The sequence below is a fragment of the Rhinolophus hipposideros genome (genome assembly GCF_964194185.1).
Source record: "Rhinolophus hipposideros genome assembly, chromosome: 25".
Classification (NCBI taxonomy): Eukaryota; Metazoa; Chordata; class Mammalia; order Chiroptera; family Rhinolophidae; genus Rhinolophus; species Rhinolophus hipposideros.
In genome coordinates, this window is record NC_138071.1 from 30,502,094 (window position 1) to 30,520,275 (window position 18,182).

General features: G+C 44.0%; 1 protein-coding gene across 4 annotated transcripts in view; it reads right to left on the reverse strand.

Moving 5' to 3' along the window:
- ESYT2 (extended synaptotagmin 2) overlaps positions 1-18,182 on the reverse strand; it is a 63,977-nt gene that overhangs the window by 38,332 nt on the left and 7,463 nt on the right. For all 4 annotated transcript variants that reach the window (XM_081038373.1, XM_081038375.1, XM_081038374.1 and 1 more), the window contains exons 2-6: positions 8,324-8,365; positions 7,345-7,479; positions 4,362-4,438; positions 742-814; positions 423-512 (exon numbers count right to left, since the gene is read on the reverse strand). In XM_081038373.1, coding sequence (XP_080894499.1) covers positions 423-512; positions 742-814; positions 4,362-4,438; positions 7,345-7,479; positions 8,324-8,365 — 417 coding nt within the window. The remainder of the gene's footprint in view (positions 1-422; positions 513-741; positions 815-4,361; positions 4,439-7,344; positions 7,480-8,323; positions 8,366-18,182) is intronic.

The following is an 18,182-nucleotide window of genomic DNA, read 5'->3' on the forward strand; positions in this document are numbered from 1 at the left end:
GAGGCTCCAGCCCCACTGGTTTGTGACTGTTTATGAGACAAATGACAAATGTGACTCAGTCCTGGTCAGTAACAGAAACTACATTGTGTTTACCAACAGCAGTACAAGGAGTAAACGAGCTAGTGTCTATAAATATCTATAAATACTCAGTGATAGGTGCTGAATGCCTATTAGAAACCTACACTTAAAAAGAAGTCTCTGTTTCCAAAACTTCTGTAACAAACGTGGCATTTTTATAGTAAGGCAAAAAAGTTATCTATCCAAGGAAATGGAGTCATCCGTTAGGGTCTAAAGGAGCGTGAGCACGCACAGGATTCACATGCAGAAAGGGGAGAGAGAAGTGAGCCAAGGAGAGAGCTGCCTCTCCCTTTGGAGCCCTTTCACCTCAGTGAAGGGGAAGAATGACCAGAACCTCGACTTACTGGCTTCCTGAGGAAGAAGATGGACAGGGCTCCCACCAAGGGCATGTCTCCAATCAGCGGCTCCAGGATCACCCGCATCGTACCATGAATCTAAATTGAAACGGGAAACCAGAACATGTCACAGGCAGCCACTCCAAAGGACATTTACTGATGTGAGGAGACGCCCGCCTGCCTGAATGACTCAGCATCTGACTTCCGGTTTCTCAAGTCTAACCTACAGATAAAAACAGAACTTCAAACAAATTCCGACTTCATAAACACTTCACAATTTTCTTTCTGACCAGAACACTGAAGACTATGAAATTAAAAGAAAGCTTACCTGTATGCTTTGCACACCGGCTCTACAAAAATATCGCTTGATCTCCAAATCAATCTCACAATTTCCTACAAAACTAGCAAAGAAAAAGTTCTGTATTACATTCTCTTAGTCACCATTACCAGACATACAATCTGAAGAAAACAATAGTAAAGCAGCCCAAACCCGGCTGTGGGCAAAGCTGTGAACTATGGTCCAATGTGGGAGCATTTCACCTCTGGGGTTGCAGCCGTCATGGCTCCGATCGGACACGCCACCTGCTGCAGGCTTAACTGTTACCAGTGCTACTTCCCAAAGTGCAATGCTGGAGCAGTGTTATGACGGGATGTAGTTTTGATTTATTTTATACACAAATTTATTTGTTTAAAACATAAAAAAGTCTAGATCTATTTCGCCACAAGTAAATCTTGCGCCTGCGCTCCCCCGTCCTGGGAAAACTACTTAGCAGAGCTCCAGCACTCCATGCCGTCAAAGGTTAGAAACGGTGTGCCTGACACATCATTTGACTCAATGATTAAGTCATTTCAACCATTATCATGAAACAAACATGAATGTAGTGGGATGCTGAATGGAAGGCTTGCATCTATTCTTAATACAGACGTGAAGTGTCAACTAGGTTTTGGGTGGGATCTGATTTGACCCCCACCTTGACTCCAGATAAAAGAAGTCACACTCCTGCCTGAGAACATGTGTGGGCAGCTTGACGAACGCTGCAGAGTGTCTACGCACATGAGCAAAATATTAACAAAGGCATCTGGGATGAAATCCTTCCAACATTCATTGTCCTGGTGTTAAGGTTCTTCTCACAGAGCACGATTCTCTGCCTAATTTGTAAAATCACCAATAATCTATTATAAAACCATCTTGATACGTCCCTCTTCTTCACCCTAAGACTTGATCATTGTATTCCTTAATGTCTTTCAATCACTCCTTCCGCATCTCTAATGCCAATAATGTAGGTAAGGTCCTTGTCTGGAACACACAAGACAGGCAGAATGCAGGTGTTTTCAGACCTGAGTATCTGAGCAGCATAGTCTGCACCTGTGGTTATCGCTAAAACCAGGCGAGTCCGACTGCATCTGCGGAACGGCAGCCATGAACTGACACATCCAAACGTTTGTGTAATGAATGCGTGTGAAGTCCTCCCTCGGTGCCAGACCAGAACAGGCGCCTACCTCACGAAGCTCACACCAGCCAGGTGGAGCGCTCGTCCAGGGCACAGCCGAACTACAGACATCGTGGGTGTCCTCTTCTGTTCCTCTGACGGCAAGTGTTCACACTAGTGCCAAATGTTTTAATGATGCAGATTTTTACACATAAGATCATTACAGACAGTCTGTGTCCTTCTCTAAAATGAAGGGAATTAGGACTACCTGTATCCATTAACTATGTTCACATACTTGAGAAACTCAAAGATGACATTAGAAAATAAAATGATCCTCAGTCAAGGATCAAAAAAAGAAAAGAACTGAGCCGTGTCCATCAGTCAGCACACTTCCGCAGTCGCCCTGTAAACACAACCACGGGTCAGGCCTCACACAGTGCAGGAAGCCATGAGCAAGGTCACGAAGAATAAGGACAGGAAACAAAGAAAACAACCTTTTCTATGACAGCCATGGCATCTGGCATCTGTCAGCACCTCAATGTATTTTTTTCCAATTTTGTTTGTGATAAAATACACGTAACAAAAAATCCACCATTTTTAAGTGTGCAGTTCGGTGCTCTTAGGTCTGTTAACGCTGTTGTTCAGGCATCACCACCATCCATCCCCAGAGCTCTTCTTCTTGCAAAACTACAGTTAAACTGTCCCCATTAACCACTAATGACCCATAACCTCAACCCCCGGTAACCACCATTCTACTTTCTATCTCTGAATTTGATTCCTCTATGTCATATAAGTGGAATATACAGAATTTGTCCTTTTGTTTATTTCATTTAGTATAATGTCCCCATGTTCATCCATGTGGCAGCATATGGTAAGATTTCCTTCTTTTTAAACTGAATCATACTCCATTGAATGTATACACCACTTATTGCTTATCCATTCACCCGTCATTGAAGTGTTTTAGCTGTTGTGAATGCTGCTGCTATAAACACGGGTGCACAAGTATCTCTGAGGCCTTATTTTCAATTCTTTTGGGCATATACCCAGAAGTGCGGTTGCTGGGTCATGTGGTGATATGTTTAAGTTTTCGAGGAACCTCCAGTTTCCCACAGACTCTGCACCGTTTTACATTCCCACCTGCAGTGCACGAGGGTCCCAATGTCTCCACATCCTCACCAACACTTGTTGGAGCCTCACAGGAGCCGTCCTCATGGGTGTAAGGTGGTATCTCACTGTGGTTTTGATCTGCATCTCCCTGATGATTAGTGAAGCTGAGCATCTTTTCATGTGTCTGTTGTCCATTTGTATTCGTCTCTGGAGAAAGGTATATTCAAGTCCTTTGCCCATGTTTCAGTCAGGTTATTTTGTTTTTTTGTTGTTGAGTTGTAGGAGTTCTCTATATATTCTAGAGATCAATCCCTTATCATGTATATGATTACAGGGATTGCATTGATTCTACAGATTGCTTTTAGTGTTGACACTTAACAGTATGAAGTCTTCCAAACCATGAACATGGAGTGTCTTTCCATTTATTTATGGTTTCTTTAATTTCTCACAGCAATACTTTGTAGTTTTCACTGTATGAGTCTTCCACCTCCTTTGTTAATTCGTAAGTATTTTATTTTTGATTCACTGTAAATAAAATTGTTTTAATTTCCATTTTGTTGTTCATTCTTAGTGTATAGAATGTAACTGATTTTTTGGTGTTGATTTTGTATTGTTACTTTGCTGAATTTGTTTATTAGTTTTAAGAGGATTTTTTGTGGAATCTTCAGGGTTTTCTATATAGAAAATTGTATCATCTGTGAACAGAGAGAATTTCATTTCTTCTTTTCCAACCTGGATGCCTGTTATTCCTTTTTCTTCTTACCTAATCTGCCTTCCAGTACTCTGTGAATACAGTGGTGAGAGTGGCATCTTGTCTTGTTCTTGGTCGTAGAGTGAAAGCTTTCAGTCTTTCACTGAGGAGTTTGCTGTTCCTCAACTATGCCTTTTATGCTGAAGTGGTTTCCTTCTTCTCTAGTTTGTTAAGTGTTTTTATAATGAAACAGTGTTGAATTATATCAAATATTTTTTCTTCATCAACTGAGATGATCACGTGGTTTCCTTCCTTCATTCTATTAATGTGGTGTGTCACAGTGATTGATTTTCACATGTTGAACAATCCCTGCGCCACAGGAATGAAGCCCACTTGGTCGTGGTGTATGATCCTTTCAACATGCTGCTGAAATCAGTTTGCTATTATTTTGTTGAGGATTTTGGCATCAATAGTTATAAGTGATACTTGTCTATAGTTTTGTAGTGCCTTTATTTTCTTTCATTTCACATGTTTTAAGAATGGCAATTATTTAGACTATTAGGAACTGAGACCCAGAAAGTAAATAAAATTGGGTCTTCATCAAGAAGTTGGTCAACCCAACCAAACAGCAGTGAAGAAGTGTGCTCATTACACCCTCCACCTTATGGGTACAGCTAAGTGACATTAACTACGACAACTGTAATACAAATATAAACTTACCTAATCTGAAGGTCCAAAATAATCTGCCTTTTGTCCACATTTTCAGTATACACCTTAACACCATTGATCCTGAGGGGCTGAAACAAGAGGCAGCTTATTTTAAAATGTAGGGACGTTAAAAGAAAAACAAACCAGCAAACCACGAAACCTTGCAATAGGGCATAGAGCAGAAGAGAACAAACTTTAGCATCGGGAGTGAACACTCTGCTTTCATAGCGTCCTAGTAGGTGTTTCACTTTTGGCATATTATTTAACCTCTGTTCCTCAGTCTTGTCGTCTGTGAGATGACGAGAACACTGGGGTTGAGCTCATGAGGTTATTGTGAAATTCCAGGACACAAGGAGAGCAAGGAGCTTCACACACTGGGGCGGGCACTGAGTGCCAAGTGACACAGACAGTGCTTCGGTCCGCCTGTAGAGTCGTGAGTCATGGGGTTTGCTCCTTCCCAAGCCCCTCAGCCCTCGTCTCTTCCAATTTACTTTCTCTCTACTCTATGCTGACTACACTGTTTGAAACATAACCTCCTTTCATTTTTTTATGTTTTGTAATTTTTCATTTCTTAAGATTTTCACAAAAACGGGACTTCTTAGTGTATCAAAAATACTAACTGGAGATATAATCTGCCTTCCTAACACACCTAACACATGACATAGGGTCTGAATCAAATGACTGTAAAAAGAAAAGGCAGATTTCAATAAACGTTATATTTTAAGGACCTGCTGATAACATCATTTCAAAACCTTTTCCCATTTATGAATTTGAGATCATGTCTAAGCAAGTTCTCAACATCTGAGCATTAAAAACTCAAGCTGAAGAAATACCTGCCCTTTAGTCGCTACTGCTTACTTGGACAATCTGGGTGTCCTGAGATCTGACTCTCAACAAGCTGCAGGATGACACTCTGCGTCTTTCTTTGGGAGGCTGCCTTCCCTACTGTGCCAGGGTCCCGGGCTTCCCCTAAGGGGACCAGCTCAGACAGTACAGACTGATGACAACAAAGGACACAGTCGGCTCACTGCAGGGACAAGAGAAGGTGAGCTCAGGACTCAGTGCTCTCTCGTTCAATGTGTGGCTTCGAGAATGCGTCCTTCCTCTAATGCATCCTCAGATGGCAGGCTGGAAGCAGGGAGGCCAGCCCCACCCCAGATGACCCAGCAGCACTAAGGAACAGCCCCCTGAGGGCCCTGAGGGACTCAGCTCGGACACCCCGTGTGGACAGAGCTCAGGGCTCTGCAGGCCCTGGTGTCCGCTGGCACCTGGAAGGTGTCAGTGCAATCGATACAACACACCTTCACTGAGTCAGCACTCCCCCAACATTCTCACTGTGCGCCAGTGATGAGCTCAATTAAAGCACGGGATGAAAATCAACGAAATCGTCCTAAAGCAAACCGGCTGGGCTCCAAACTCTCAGCCTCCACCAGCAGGAGCAAGCCTACATTGGGGGTAGAGGCCTGCAGGCTACAGCTGGCCTCTGGCTAAGGTTGGTTTCACATTGTTTAAGGGAACCAGCTAAGGGGTTGTGAAAAGAATATGCAGGAAAAGATTTTATGTGGATGTCGAAAACGGAAATATTTCCTGCCCTGCGCCCTGCATCATGCCCACACAGCACTCTAACTTGTATCCATCTGCTGCCACCATCTTGGCTACAGAAGGACACAGCACGGGCACCTGTGCATTCACCACTGGCACTGGAGGACACAGCCACACACCGGCACGCGCCCGCACCGCAGTAACTGCAGGTGACATGAGTCTGGGCACAGAGACTGCCTCCCACTGGGGAAACTGACCTGGAGAGTGTGGGCGGGAACGGACCTGCCGGGACAAACACAACACAGCAACCAGGTCTCACACGCCTCAGCCACGTCCATGAAAACCCTGCCACATGGTACGGTGATGGCGTGCCGTCTGGCTCTGCCGTACGGGCATTAACTGCCTATCAACTGCGGAGGGTGATAAAGTACCGGGCTCTGAACATTTATTGTTACCTTAGAAACTAATATATGTTTTATGTCAACCACACCTCAGTAAAACAGTTACCTTAAACTGTTGCTAATTATAGTCAACAGTGACTTAAAAAATAAAAAAGGAAACTTGCCGTGATTAACTAATTCAGATGTAGTCCTAAGACTTTCACCAGAGTGCCATTAGGAATAGCAGCTTTCCTTGGCACCTACAGGCAGACTGTGGACATGCTGCGGGTTTGGTCCAGACTGAAGGCTGCAATAAAGCAAGTCACGTGAAGGTTTGGGTTTCCCAGTGCCTCTAAAAGTTATGTTTACACTGTACTGTAGTCTGCTAAGTGTGCAATAGCATATGCCAAAAAACAATGTACACCCCTAAATTAAAAATACCGTATTGATAGGAATTGCTAACCATCACCTGAGCCTGTTGGAAAAATGGTGTCAATGGACATGATGCAGGGTTGCCACAAGCCTTCTATTTGTAATACAAACGCACTGTCTGTAAAGCACAACAAAATGAGGTATGCCTGTAACATAATCCTCGGAACAAATCTACCCTCCCCTCACCTATGTCATTAAGGCGATGCCTACAAGACGGCAGTGGAGTCCTTAGTTGTTGTAGACATCTTTGTCAATTACCGAATCTTTCGTGTGAATTCACGTATCAACCTCCCTTTCCAACCAGATTGCTGAAAACTACACAGAGGTCATCCCGACAGAGGGTGTGGTATAGAAAGACACGCTAGAACTAAGGGAACCCCCCCCCCCCCCGCCGCCAGTGAACCTGAACTAGCTGAAAGACCACAGTGAGCAGAAGAGGGCAGTGAGCACGCCCAACAGACGCAGTGCGGGCACCCACGCAGCGCTAGACCTGGCCGGGGAGGAGCTGCAGGGAGACCCGCCACCCCTTCCCAGGGAGCAAGGTTCTCCAGAAAAGAACCTGAAACAGGTGAACATGGCACCTTAAGTCTTCACAGCAATTCTACCCTGTGCACAAGCAAGGGTACTTAGAAGCAACTGACCTGCTGACCCATGTCGACTTTCGTGAAACTAAAGGTGCTGAGGTGGGTATTTGCTCCCCGCACCGCTGGTTCGATGGTTTCTCGAAACAACTTCTCTATGAATTGGCAAATGAAAGGCCACATATGTTTTACAGTCTGGAAAGGACAAAGAACTCATGTTAAACAAAATGCTGTAACACAAAGCGCACTTAAACCATGAGAAATTATGCCCCTACAGTTTACCAGAATTTTTGAAAATTAAAGGGGAGAGGGTCCTTTTTGTTATGCAAAATTCAACACAATTTTAAATTTAAAAATGTTTTACAAACTATTGATTAACCAATATGTTGCAGGAATTAGTTATTCGGGTTAAATGTTCTATTTAAGCATATCAGCACATTTAATGATTGCGGGGGGGGGGGGGGGAAGAAAGAAAATCCTGAGGTTCCAACTCATTGCTAAAAGCTTTCTACAACCGTATAATCTTAATACACATGATGAGTTTCTCTACTGATGGACTAACTCCCAGTATTACTGTTCACTCCACTGCTCTAAGAACACAGAGGATACGGAGATAAAAGAGATCTACTTCAAAGTACACCGATCTAAAAACAGAGCCTTTTAAATAAAAATAGACGATTATTCTCTGTCACTAGGTTTTTGGGGAGTCATTTCCCTCTTCATCATAATGTTCCCCAAACCTTGGCTTAACGACTATCACACGGTAGATGTGAGCAGTAGCTGATCAGGAAAGAAGACAGAGGCCAAAGATCTAACCACGAACGCCTCATTAATTCCCTCAGGGCAGAAATCCCGTTTTCACTGTTTGGAAAAGCAAACTAACGAATCATTTATGACTGCATTCTTTCGGGAGCAGAAGCCAACTGCGAAGTCCAAATGAGTTCACATAGTGTCAACATCCCAACTCCCAAATATGGAAAGATGGCACCTCATCCCCTAATACCCATGATGTCTGGGACTCAGGACTCTGCACTCTTACCTTATTTAGCCATTCCGCTCTTTCAGTGTCTGGAAAATGGACCTAAGAGAAAAACACACACATGCGACTTACTGACTCCAGTCACGTAGCCCACTGGTATTCTCATTGTAGGCCTACTGTTTACATAACGCTTTAAAACACCCTGCCCTGACGCTTGGCAAATGGATGTGGCACTCCAGCTTCACATGCTAAGGACACTGGGAAGCAGAAACATCCAATGCCAACAAATGCCACAGCCCCTCTCTACAAGCCTCTGCCCAGAGCACACTCACTGGAATACGGACTCTGCAGTCATCACGGACCCCAGGGACCTGGACGCCAAGCCTTTGAAACCCCGCCTTTTCCTTGTGTGTTTCCTCTTTGGCCCAAACCAGCTGGAGAGGCTTTTCCAGGTTTGGCTCCTCTCCATACCATCTCCCACCCCCTCCCAAATGAGTATTGTAATAGACTTCTTCATGAGTAGCCCGTAGCCACTGGAGAAAACAAGCGTTTGCTGAAGCTGAAAGCCTTTTAGAAAAAAAGTGAAAACATATTTTCTTTGCTGTTGAAATATAACGCCCTTGCACAGGAAGGCTGAAGCTGTTTGGAGCAGGGTGCTCTCCTCTGAGGCCCTCAATCCTAAAAAAAAGCATCTAGGCCACAACTAGGTTCCAAAACCACAGTTGTGGTTTAGACGGACACTGGGTCACACGCAGTTCTGTCCTGGTGACTGACACGTGCTGAAAAACGTTCAGATTTTTGGAACTGCCACACTTTCCTAAGTAACACGTACTGCAGCCAGTGAAAGACAAGCCCCCGCTCCATACTTTGCCTGAAGAGGGGCTGACCTGGGAATGTTATCAAGGAGGGGTAGGGGTGGGCGGGTTGTCCCAAGAAGAGGTTCTTGGAGAACCAACTCCGCCTCTCCTGCTGGGCGCCTAAGAGTAAAACACGGAAGGGGGCCTGGCAGCAGCCTGTCCCTGGCCAGAGAAGCCACAGCAGGCTCCACCTGACCCGTGTCCCGTGCCTGAGCAGGCTGCACCCTCAAACCACAGGACGCAAAGCCTTTCTCTTGCCTGAACCATGACAGTGGGCTACAGTGTCCTAAGTTTTTCTAAGTTAGCTTGAATCCATCTGGGACAAAACCAAAGAGATGGTGACAACCACTGGCCAAGACCCACTGTGACCTACCTGAGTGGGACTGGAGCGCTGAAAGGAATGCACGTTCCCATGACAGGACATGAGGGGCTGGGGGGTACTTGGAGGGCTCACTGAACTAGACAGACTAGGTCCCAAAATTAAGTACGTGCGATTCGTCTGCAGGCTGTACCCCGCCATTTCTTTACGTTACAGTAAGGCAGCTCAGCACTCTGAAAGTCAGGTCAGGAATGTGACCGGATTGCCACTCCAGGGCATGTAAGCCTTACAGGAGGTGTTACCTGTGGTCCACGCAGCAATGTTCTGGGAGATAGATGGTCTCCCCTTCTGTCCCCGTCCCTCTGAATCCAACCAACCACTGGTGGGCCAGGACCGCAGGCTGCCCCGGAGCACCCTGTACTTGGGGACAGCAGGGACGCCTTCAGTGCACACTGCTCCTCCTCTTAGTTTCAGAGCACGTGACAGAGCCAAGGACTCTGCAGGCCTGGCTTTCTGGGGATCTGTGACTGTCGGCACCACCTCAAGCTGCCAGCTCCGGAACAGGGCCGCTCCCGTGGCCTCCAGGCCCTCGGCTGCTATGTGTTCAGAGGGGTTTCCACTTCAAGGCTCAAATCATGGCTCCTCTACAGAGGTGGGCTCTGCTGTCTACCTCTGACCTTGTCTCTGCTTCCCTCGCTGCCACTTCTTCCTTACGATCAGCTCAACGCGGCTCTCAACGGCCCCCATCACACACCACCCAGTCACGCCATCCCGGCACTTGCCCTCAGGTTCTCCACAATCCCACACGTGTCACACGTCACTGTAACGCTCAGCCATGGTGTGCCCACAGCTGCCCCTCGCTCAGCGCACTGCACACGTGCACAGACAAGTGACTGTCTTTTGAGAGGCGTGCTAAAGAGATGCAGCTGTAAAGAGTGGGCCACACTCTGTAACGACACTGCTCCTGAACCTCTGTATGCGCTTGGCTTCGGGACGATTTTTCAATGGTCTGTTAGAATATTACTATAATTACTGTACATTCTTTGAGCTCTAATGAAAAATGTCATCTGAAGCATAAAATCTGAGCACAGTGCTGGAAGTCCACACGGAATAAACAGTTACGCACAGCAGATAACAGGACGCCCTCGGCTAGCGGGTTGTGGTGAGTACGAATGTCGTGTCCTCTGATGAAATCACAGCAAGACGGCGTGAGGCTGCCACTGAAGCCTCCCTTTGACCTGTTGTCAGATCCTTTCTTCTCCGCCAAACATTATGAGGTGACAGGGTATGTTCCTTTATACCTCATCGCCAGTAAACAACCAAAACACTGCATGTGACCCTAATGGCAGTCTGTGACGCAATCGTCAGCAAAGCAGACATGAGATGTGTGCTGAGAAGGCGGTGGGCTGGCAGGGGCTGCACAGCACCTCTGCACACGGATCCTGAGCCCCCAGGAACCAGGGCTCAGGACACCCTCAGGTCCTGCCAGACAGACAGGCTGCAGCTTCTCCCAGCGAGTGGGTGGAAGTGCCGGTACCTGTTCAGAACTGGTGGGGAGCCATCTATTGACCCTCCACACCTCAGAGAAACTACTTCTCTGCAGTTTATGTGCACCAGGATTTTTTGCTTCTACAGAAGGGAAAATGGGATCACAGTGGTTTTCATGTTTTTAAGATTCCTTGGTTTCGTTGAAGAACTGAGTTCTTGTTTAGGTCTGAAGGCCCACAACCACGTTCCCAAGTACTGTACCTCGCACAGAGAAAGCTTTGACCAATCCAGATTTCCACCCACTTCCTATCCCAGAAAGGCTCCCGGCTGGAGTCTAGTGCGGGAGTCCATGTGCACAAAACTGCGTGCAAATCTGCTTGCAGACCAAGTCACCAAACATTCACAGGGTCCAGAAAACCAAAAGGGTTACAATCCTGGCATAAGGTGGTCAATAAGGCCACACACTCTTCAAAGCCCTTTATGCAAAAGGTTCAGAGGAGCAGGCCATGAGGGAAGGCAGACAACAGAAAAGAAATCTCCCTTGAACTGGGTTGCTGGAAGATCAGTGAGGGCAACAAGAGTCTTCTGACCCAACTATACTTCTATGAAACAACAAAAGTAACCACCATTTACTGAGTATGGACCACTACGCAGTCAGCAGGTTCTGGGCGAAACTATGTACATATACTGTCTGACTTAATTCTTACAACAACTCTACAAATAGGAACTATTAACATGACAAATTTACCGGATTCTACTAAGTGACAGAATGGAGATAAAAGGCCAGATTTGTGTGCCTGTGCTCTTGAGGGCTTTGTGCCTGAGGGGCGTGGAAGCAAAGTGGGAAGAGCCCACAGAGCCTAGTTCTCGGCAGGGCACGCTCCAACCAAAGATTACAGCTTCAAAGTCAGGCGACATGCCTTACATGTAAGAGGTATTGGTAACAGCCAGAAGTAGAACACTTTGTCTTTAGAGATCTATTTATCTAGACTCTCTAGATTAAGTGCAGTAAGTCCTGAAACAGCTGATAGCAAAGCTCAGTAAACACGATAACAACTCAACAATAAAGCACTGTTACTAGACCCAGTATTGCACCCACGACTAAGAAGCGGCCAATTTAAAGATGGGTTTACTTAACACTCGCACTCCTTCCCATGGGAGGGCTACGGTAATGAAGTAGCGATGACAAAATTCCACATGCATCCACCCTGTGACCCAGCAATTAATCAATCCCACTTGGAAGACTCTGTCCTAAAGACAGGCTGGCAAACATGTGACGCGTGTGCAGCAGCAGAGACGCAGAGCACGACTGGCCACGCATACGGCTGAGCGACCACGGACTCCCAGATGGGACGTGCCGCGCAGCCACCAAAGGAACTGGTTCATACACTGCACAACTTTACAGTTCTGTGGGAAGAGAATTCCCATAAGCGAAGCTGTATTTTAACTGCATTAGAGAGAATGATACTTAGAAACAAGACTCTCTCATGACATAAGTAATCTAATCCATATTTCACTTGAAAGAAACATTTTCTGAAACATCAAGTTTTAAAGGCAAAGCGTAACTCTATTCAGCCAAACACCTTATTGATTAAATATGATAAATGACTCCTCAAAGTGTCCCCAAATGAAAACATTTGCCTGCTCTGACATTATCAGGTTTCTCTAAGCACTGAACGTCTCAGATCAGGCCTGCCAGTGTGCTAGCAAACCCCTACTCGTCCTGTCACACTTTCAGCCAGAGCAACGCCACACAGCTTTCCTTTTGCTCCTGCAAAACACACACCAGTCCACGAATCACCTACAGAATCTAAACTTACGAAACAGTGAAGCTTCTCCTCTCATTGTTATGCACCAGAACAGAAACAGTCTGACTGGTACAAATTCTGATTCTGTCACTGAGTTTCCATCACCATGCCATTCCTTAATCTACCATAGCACGTGTATAGTTTGTTCTTTTTGAACAGGCTGCAGTGCCTTTTTCGGGCAGTGACTTGGGCCTGGCTCTGTGCCCAGAGCTAGGCTGCGACGCAGGACTAGACATGCTCCTGAGCTTGGGCAGCTCGAGGCGGGTGGAGGGGACTGGCATGGAGACAGGTGACCACCAGCCTGAGGGAAGGACAATGCAGGCAAGAGGAGGTCTGATGCTGCCTTGAAGAATCCATAAGAGATTCGGCAAGAACACAGTACATGCGATGGGCCTGAAAGAATTAGCTGGTTTTTGGCATGCAAATAAGAGAGTATTTGACACAAAAATAATGGCATATGCAATGTACTCTGGCTACATTAGGAGATGGGAGGAATGGTAAGAGCTGAAGCCGAAACATCAGTGCTGATTTCAAAGTGCCAAAGAAAAAGAGTATATGGAAACTGAAGAACAGAAATCTGTTAAAAATTTTAATTCTGTTCATTAAATTGAAAATCTGCTTTTCACTAATACATATTCATAAACACCTGCTTATGTTCCACAAAACAGAATTTAAAATAGCAAAAACATCACACAGAAACACTGGGATGTACAGGGAAAATAGAAAACATGTTTCTAAATCGTATAGGAATGCATGAATACAAATCATTTGGTTTTAAATCCTATCTTTCAACAACAAAAAAAACACCCACTAAATCTCCTTTATAAGTCAAATCATAAAATGTTTTCATAGTTTATATTATTTCTACAAACTAGAACTAATCATTGAGTGATTGCTCAAATTTTGATTATATTTAAGTTGACACTACCTAAGAAATCCCTTTTTCATCTTAAGAATAAAGGCATTATTTTAGATTCTAATGTGACGTTGATATTACCAATGTTGTTTTGTTTAGAAAAAAATGAACTAAATATACAAAGACAGAACATTAACGGTATGCCAGGGTGTCGCCTACATTATCTCGTTTAATCCTCACAACAACCCTCTGAACAACTAACGGCTCCATCTACCAAACCCAGAGGAGAACTAATTTGTCTCTGGTCACTGAGGACGTAAGTGGACTAGACCCAGAGGGTGCTAACATCCTCCCTGTTATACCTGGAATATAAAATAGATAAAACAAATTTATACAGAGCTAAACTTTTCTAATGAAATCATATTTTTCCCATTTCTGACCATCAAAAACCTAATATGGAATAACACTTAAAATTGAAGTTAAATAAAAGAACTGTCTACATCCAACAGCACTCCTGTTGGAGAGACTGTGACAGCTCAGGTTGGGACTTCACAGTCCGATCCAAAGGCCACACAGCACTGAGCACCGGCAACCCCAGGTCTGTCCTGGCAGGTTACAGCAGGTATGTTACCGGGCTGTGGGAGGCCTCTGAAAATCCCACAGCAGCACTGAAACACGCACCATAAATTAATGCTGTCGACAAATTCCCTTACTAAAAAAGCTAGAATAAGGTAATCAGTGTCGGGAAAAATAGGAAGATACATATCTATTATACCTGAAGCATTGATGATTTAATATCTTTAAGTAAAATTCAAAAGATAAATGGATAAAATGATCATTTTAGAAACCAAATGTCAGGAAACCTCAAATAGTAAACTGGTCAATCAGGTTCATTTCTTCATATTCTTCCTCATTCCATGGAGGATTTCAGCAGTGCTCATTTCTGCAGTCTTTTAGGCACTTAGCTCAGAAAAAAAAAGAAAGAAAAGAAACACCGAACGCTTACTTGGAGCAATGATTGGTTCCAGTGGAAAAACTCTTCCACTATCTTGGGGGGCAGGGAAGGGCGCTTGATTTTCCTAGCACACCAGCTCTGAGTGTGTCCTCTTGAGCACAGCCCCGTCTGTCAGCGCCAGAGGCCCTGCAGGTCACGACCTTGCCGCCCCGCCACCCAGCACGACTGTCACCAACCTCCCCATACCACACGGCAAACTCTCCATAAGTCCACAAATTGAAAAGATCTACACAGGAGTTGTTTCCTTGTCTAAAAATAATACTTACTCAAAAACTTAGAGTAGATGAGGCAAGACCAGGACAACAGGACCATAGGTTCTAAGAAAACATGAGACACTTGTGTTTTATTCGTTGTATCACAAGAGAAACTGTATTCAGGAAACTGTTAAGAATCAACACACACCTGTGCCTGAAAGCGCGCTGCAGGTTTATTAAAAAGCCCTAACCTGAGATACTAACTAAAAATCTTCAAACGTTTAGTATTGTTTGGTCTACACATGGATTAGTCTTAAAATCGAAGAAAATGGGGAAAAGACTCGCAGAGAGTTAGAATTGCCCAGAAAATTTTTGGTTCACACACAAGTCAACCAAAGGGAGCCCGAGGGCCTAACATGCAGCCGTGATGGAAGGAGTAGACCCAAGGCAGGAGTGTCAGGAACTGCTCTCACTCCTGAGCCAGGATCCATCGGACTTCTCCAGGACTGTCCCCCAGAGCTTTCCAGTCATGGCAGACACAGAAAACAATGTGTGTGGCCCGCTGAGATAAATAGGAGGGGACTGGGAGCATCTGTGTGGGGCATGGAGAAACTCATTACAATTCCTTCATCTTATATAATTATGGGGAGAAAAAAGCATGAGAGACAGCATTAAACACTGACGTTGGTCAAAACTTCCAAAGAAAAGGATTTTTAAAAATTTAACTTGAAGCCTCGTAGCAACATGTTGCCTGTTTGCTGTGGCGCTCACGTAGGGGGCTTTCTGCATGCCTACAGACAAGCCGTCAGCGTGTCAGGAGAAAGTGACCCCCATCTTTTCATATTTCAACTTCCTTAATCATTTCCCACAGGGTTACTGTAAGCCATCTCTCTCTCCTTAAAACCCTAATTCCAATCTGTCTCTCATCTTTTCCAGAGGCTCATATGTGTGGAAATTGGAAAAACACGGTCAAGAAATCTTAATATATTTTTTCTAAGAAACTGGGATGCTTCCTCCTACCATGCTTCCCTGAAAAATCAGACCAGGTCTTATATTAATTTTTGCTCCAAAAGATGCATTAGGGCTTATGTTAAGGGGATGTCATCCTGAAAAAACATGCTAGGGCTTATTTTCCAGTTAGACCTTATTTTGGGGGAAACACGGTAATAGCTACTTCTATTAGGAGAGCTAATAACAAGGTTAAAAGGGTGGGAGAGAATGTGTCTCTCAGAAGAACCTTTGCCAATCCTGTAATAAAATGCTAACAGGTAGTCAAATTACACCTTTGGATGGTAACAAGAAATCACACAAAATAACTGGGTTTCTCTGTTTCTTGTCTACATAAAAAGCAGGCAATCAATTCACACAGTAAATAAAGCAGCCAATCTGTTTCACAGCCCACATCCTAACTTCCTCTGTGGTTTGGGTTGGCTTCGGATGACTGACTGAGACTCAATACAGCACCAAAAACAACGTCATTACAAAGACGTTAAAATACATCGACAGGACTGCAAAATCCAACTGTTTAAGGCATTTTCCTACCAGAAGACAGTGTCAAAATTCTCCCTAGGTGCTTTTCACATGAGGGAAAATGAGAAATTTCACTGGGGAAGCCGCAGCGGCACGTATGCGCCGTCTCTACCTGAAACCACCGGTGGGAACCAGGAGCCCTCCCTTATGAGCTCACCACAAACCTACCAGTTAGGGGAAGCTTGTTGCTTTCTTCTGTTGTCTCAAATTCTAACAGTTCGACATAAGAACTGGCTGCTGCCAAAAGGAACGATGGCTGACACCACAGTGGAGAGCCACAGCCTGGGCCAGAGGTCAGCTCTAAGGACGTGAGGCTCCTTGGGACTCAGGAGTGGCAGAGGTGGCAGAGAGGGAAAAGATTTATGTACCGCTTCTGACAAGTGCTTGTTTAAAGCATGTTTATCTTCAACAATTCATTACTATTTCTTTGTTATATGAATGACCAGTACCTATTTTTGTAAATCAGAACCAGTAAAATAAAAATCTAAAAGCCCAGTGTATCCGAGCATACCTTCTAAAATTAACAAAGCTGTCCAAAATTACTTGAAAACCAATCCTTATCTCTAATTCACTGAAAGAATGTATACTTTAAAGGATTTTTACACTGAGGTCTTCTGTAATTTCATATAACATATCTGCGATGTTAGATACACTCTTTATCGATACACTTATTTTTGACCGGGGACTTAAGTTTCAGTGCTTGCATGGAATGATAAGAGAACGTAAGCCAGGACTAACACTTGGCAGAGGAAAAACAGGGACACATCAGAATTTCTACCCAAAAGAACAACTAGATATCCATTCACCAAAATACTAATGTCAAAGGATTTATTATTAAATAAACCCTTATGTATAGCATGTCTATGGAGATTTGGAAAAGGCTTGAAGCATATTTTTTAAAATTCTAAAGTCATGTAGACATTTTTTCTGTAACTGCTAAAAGAAAGGTCATACAAGTAAACTATTTGACAATCTTGATTTAAAGCTGAAGTTCTGGCATACGTTATATCAATCTCACAAATTGAGTCCAAGAATAGGAAACATGTCTTCTCATCTCCTTTACTAAAACACATAGACAATCTGGTTGTTTATTTTAAATTCAAATCAAATGCTACTATTCAAATTTACATGCTTATGTTTTCACTGGAATGGACTAAGAGATAGATACGTAATTGTAGTACTGAATTAATTACACTTGTTCTGTATACTATGTGAAATCATTCCAGCTTTGTTCTACTATTAAAAAAAAGAAACTATATGAGACTTTGAACTCTCAAAGCCCTTAGAATTACAGAACTGACAGGAATATCAAACGTCTACATGGATTCAGAAATCACATCATGGTTGAAATTTTACTGTGAATTTTTCATTTTCAAGGAATAGGTTTATATACTTCTAAGAGCTTAATTTCATTCTTACACAGATAGTAAATATTTCAAGAGTTATGAGAATTAAGTCAGATACATTTACCAACTTAAAAGCTACTTGTTTTCTCCTTTTATTCCATTATTTGTACACAATGAAAAACAGTAAATAATCAGGCACTTGAAAACATTAGGACTTTTTTCCTGAATGTAATCATTTATTTGTACTGGATTTTGAGACTAAGACTTCGGTACTTCCCCCTTTATACTTGTTTGTCATTCAGTAACAGTGACCACACAATAATACATCACAGCCAAGAGAAGGACATGGCATCTAGCAATGGCTCTATCTTACACAATTATAGTACACCGTCCCAGTCAGGAGGTCAACATCATCCTTCCTGCCTTTCAGTCATCCATCCATCCATCCATCCATCATCAATCCATACAACCATCCACCAACCATCCATCCACCAACCATTTTTCCA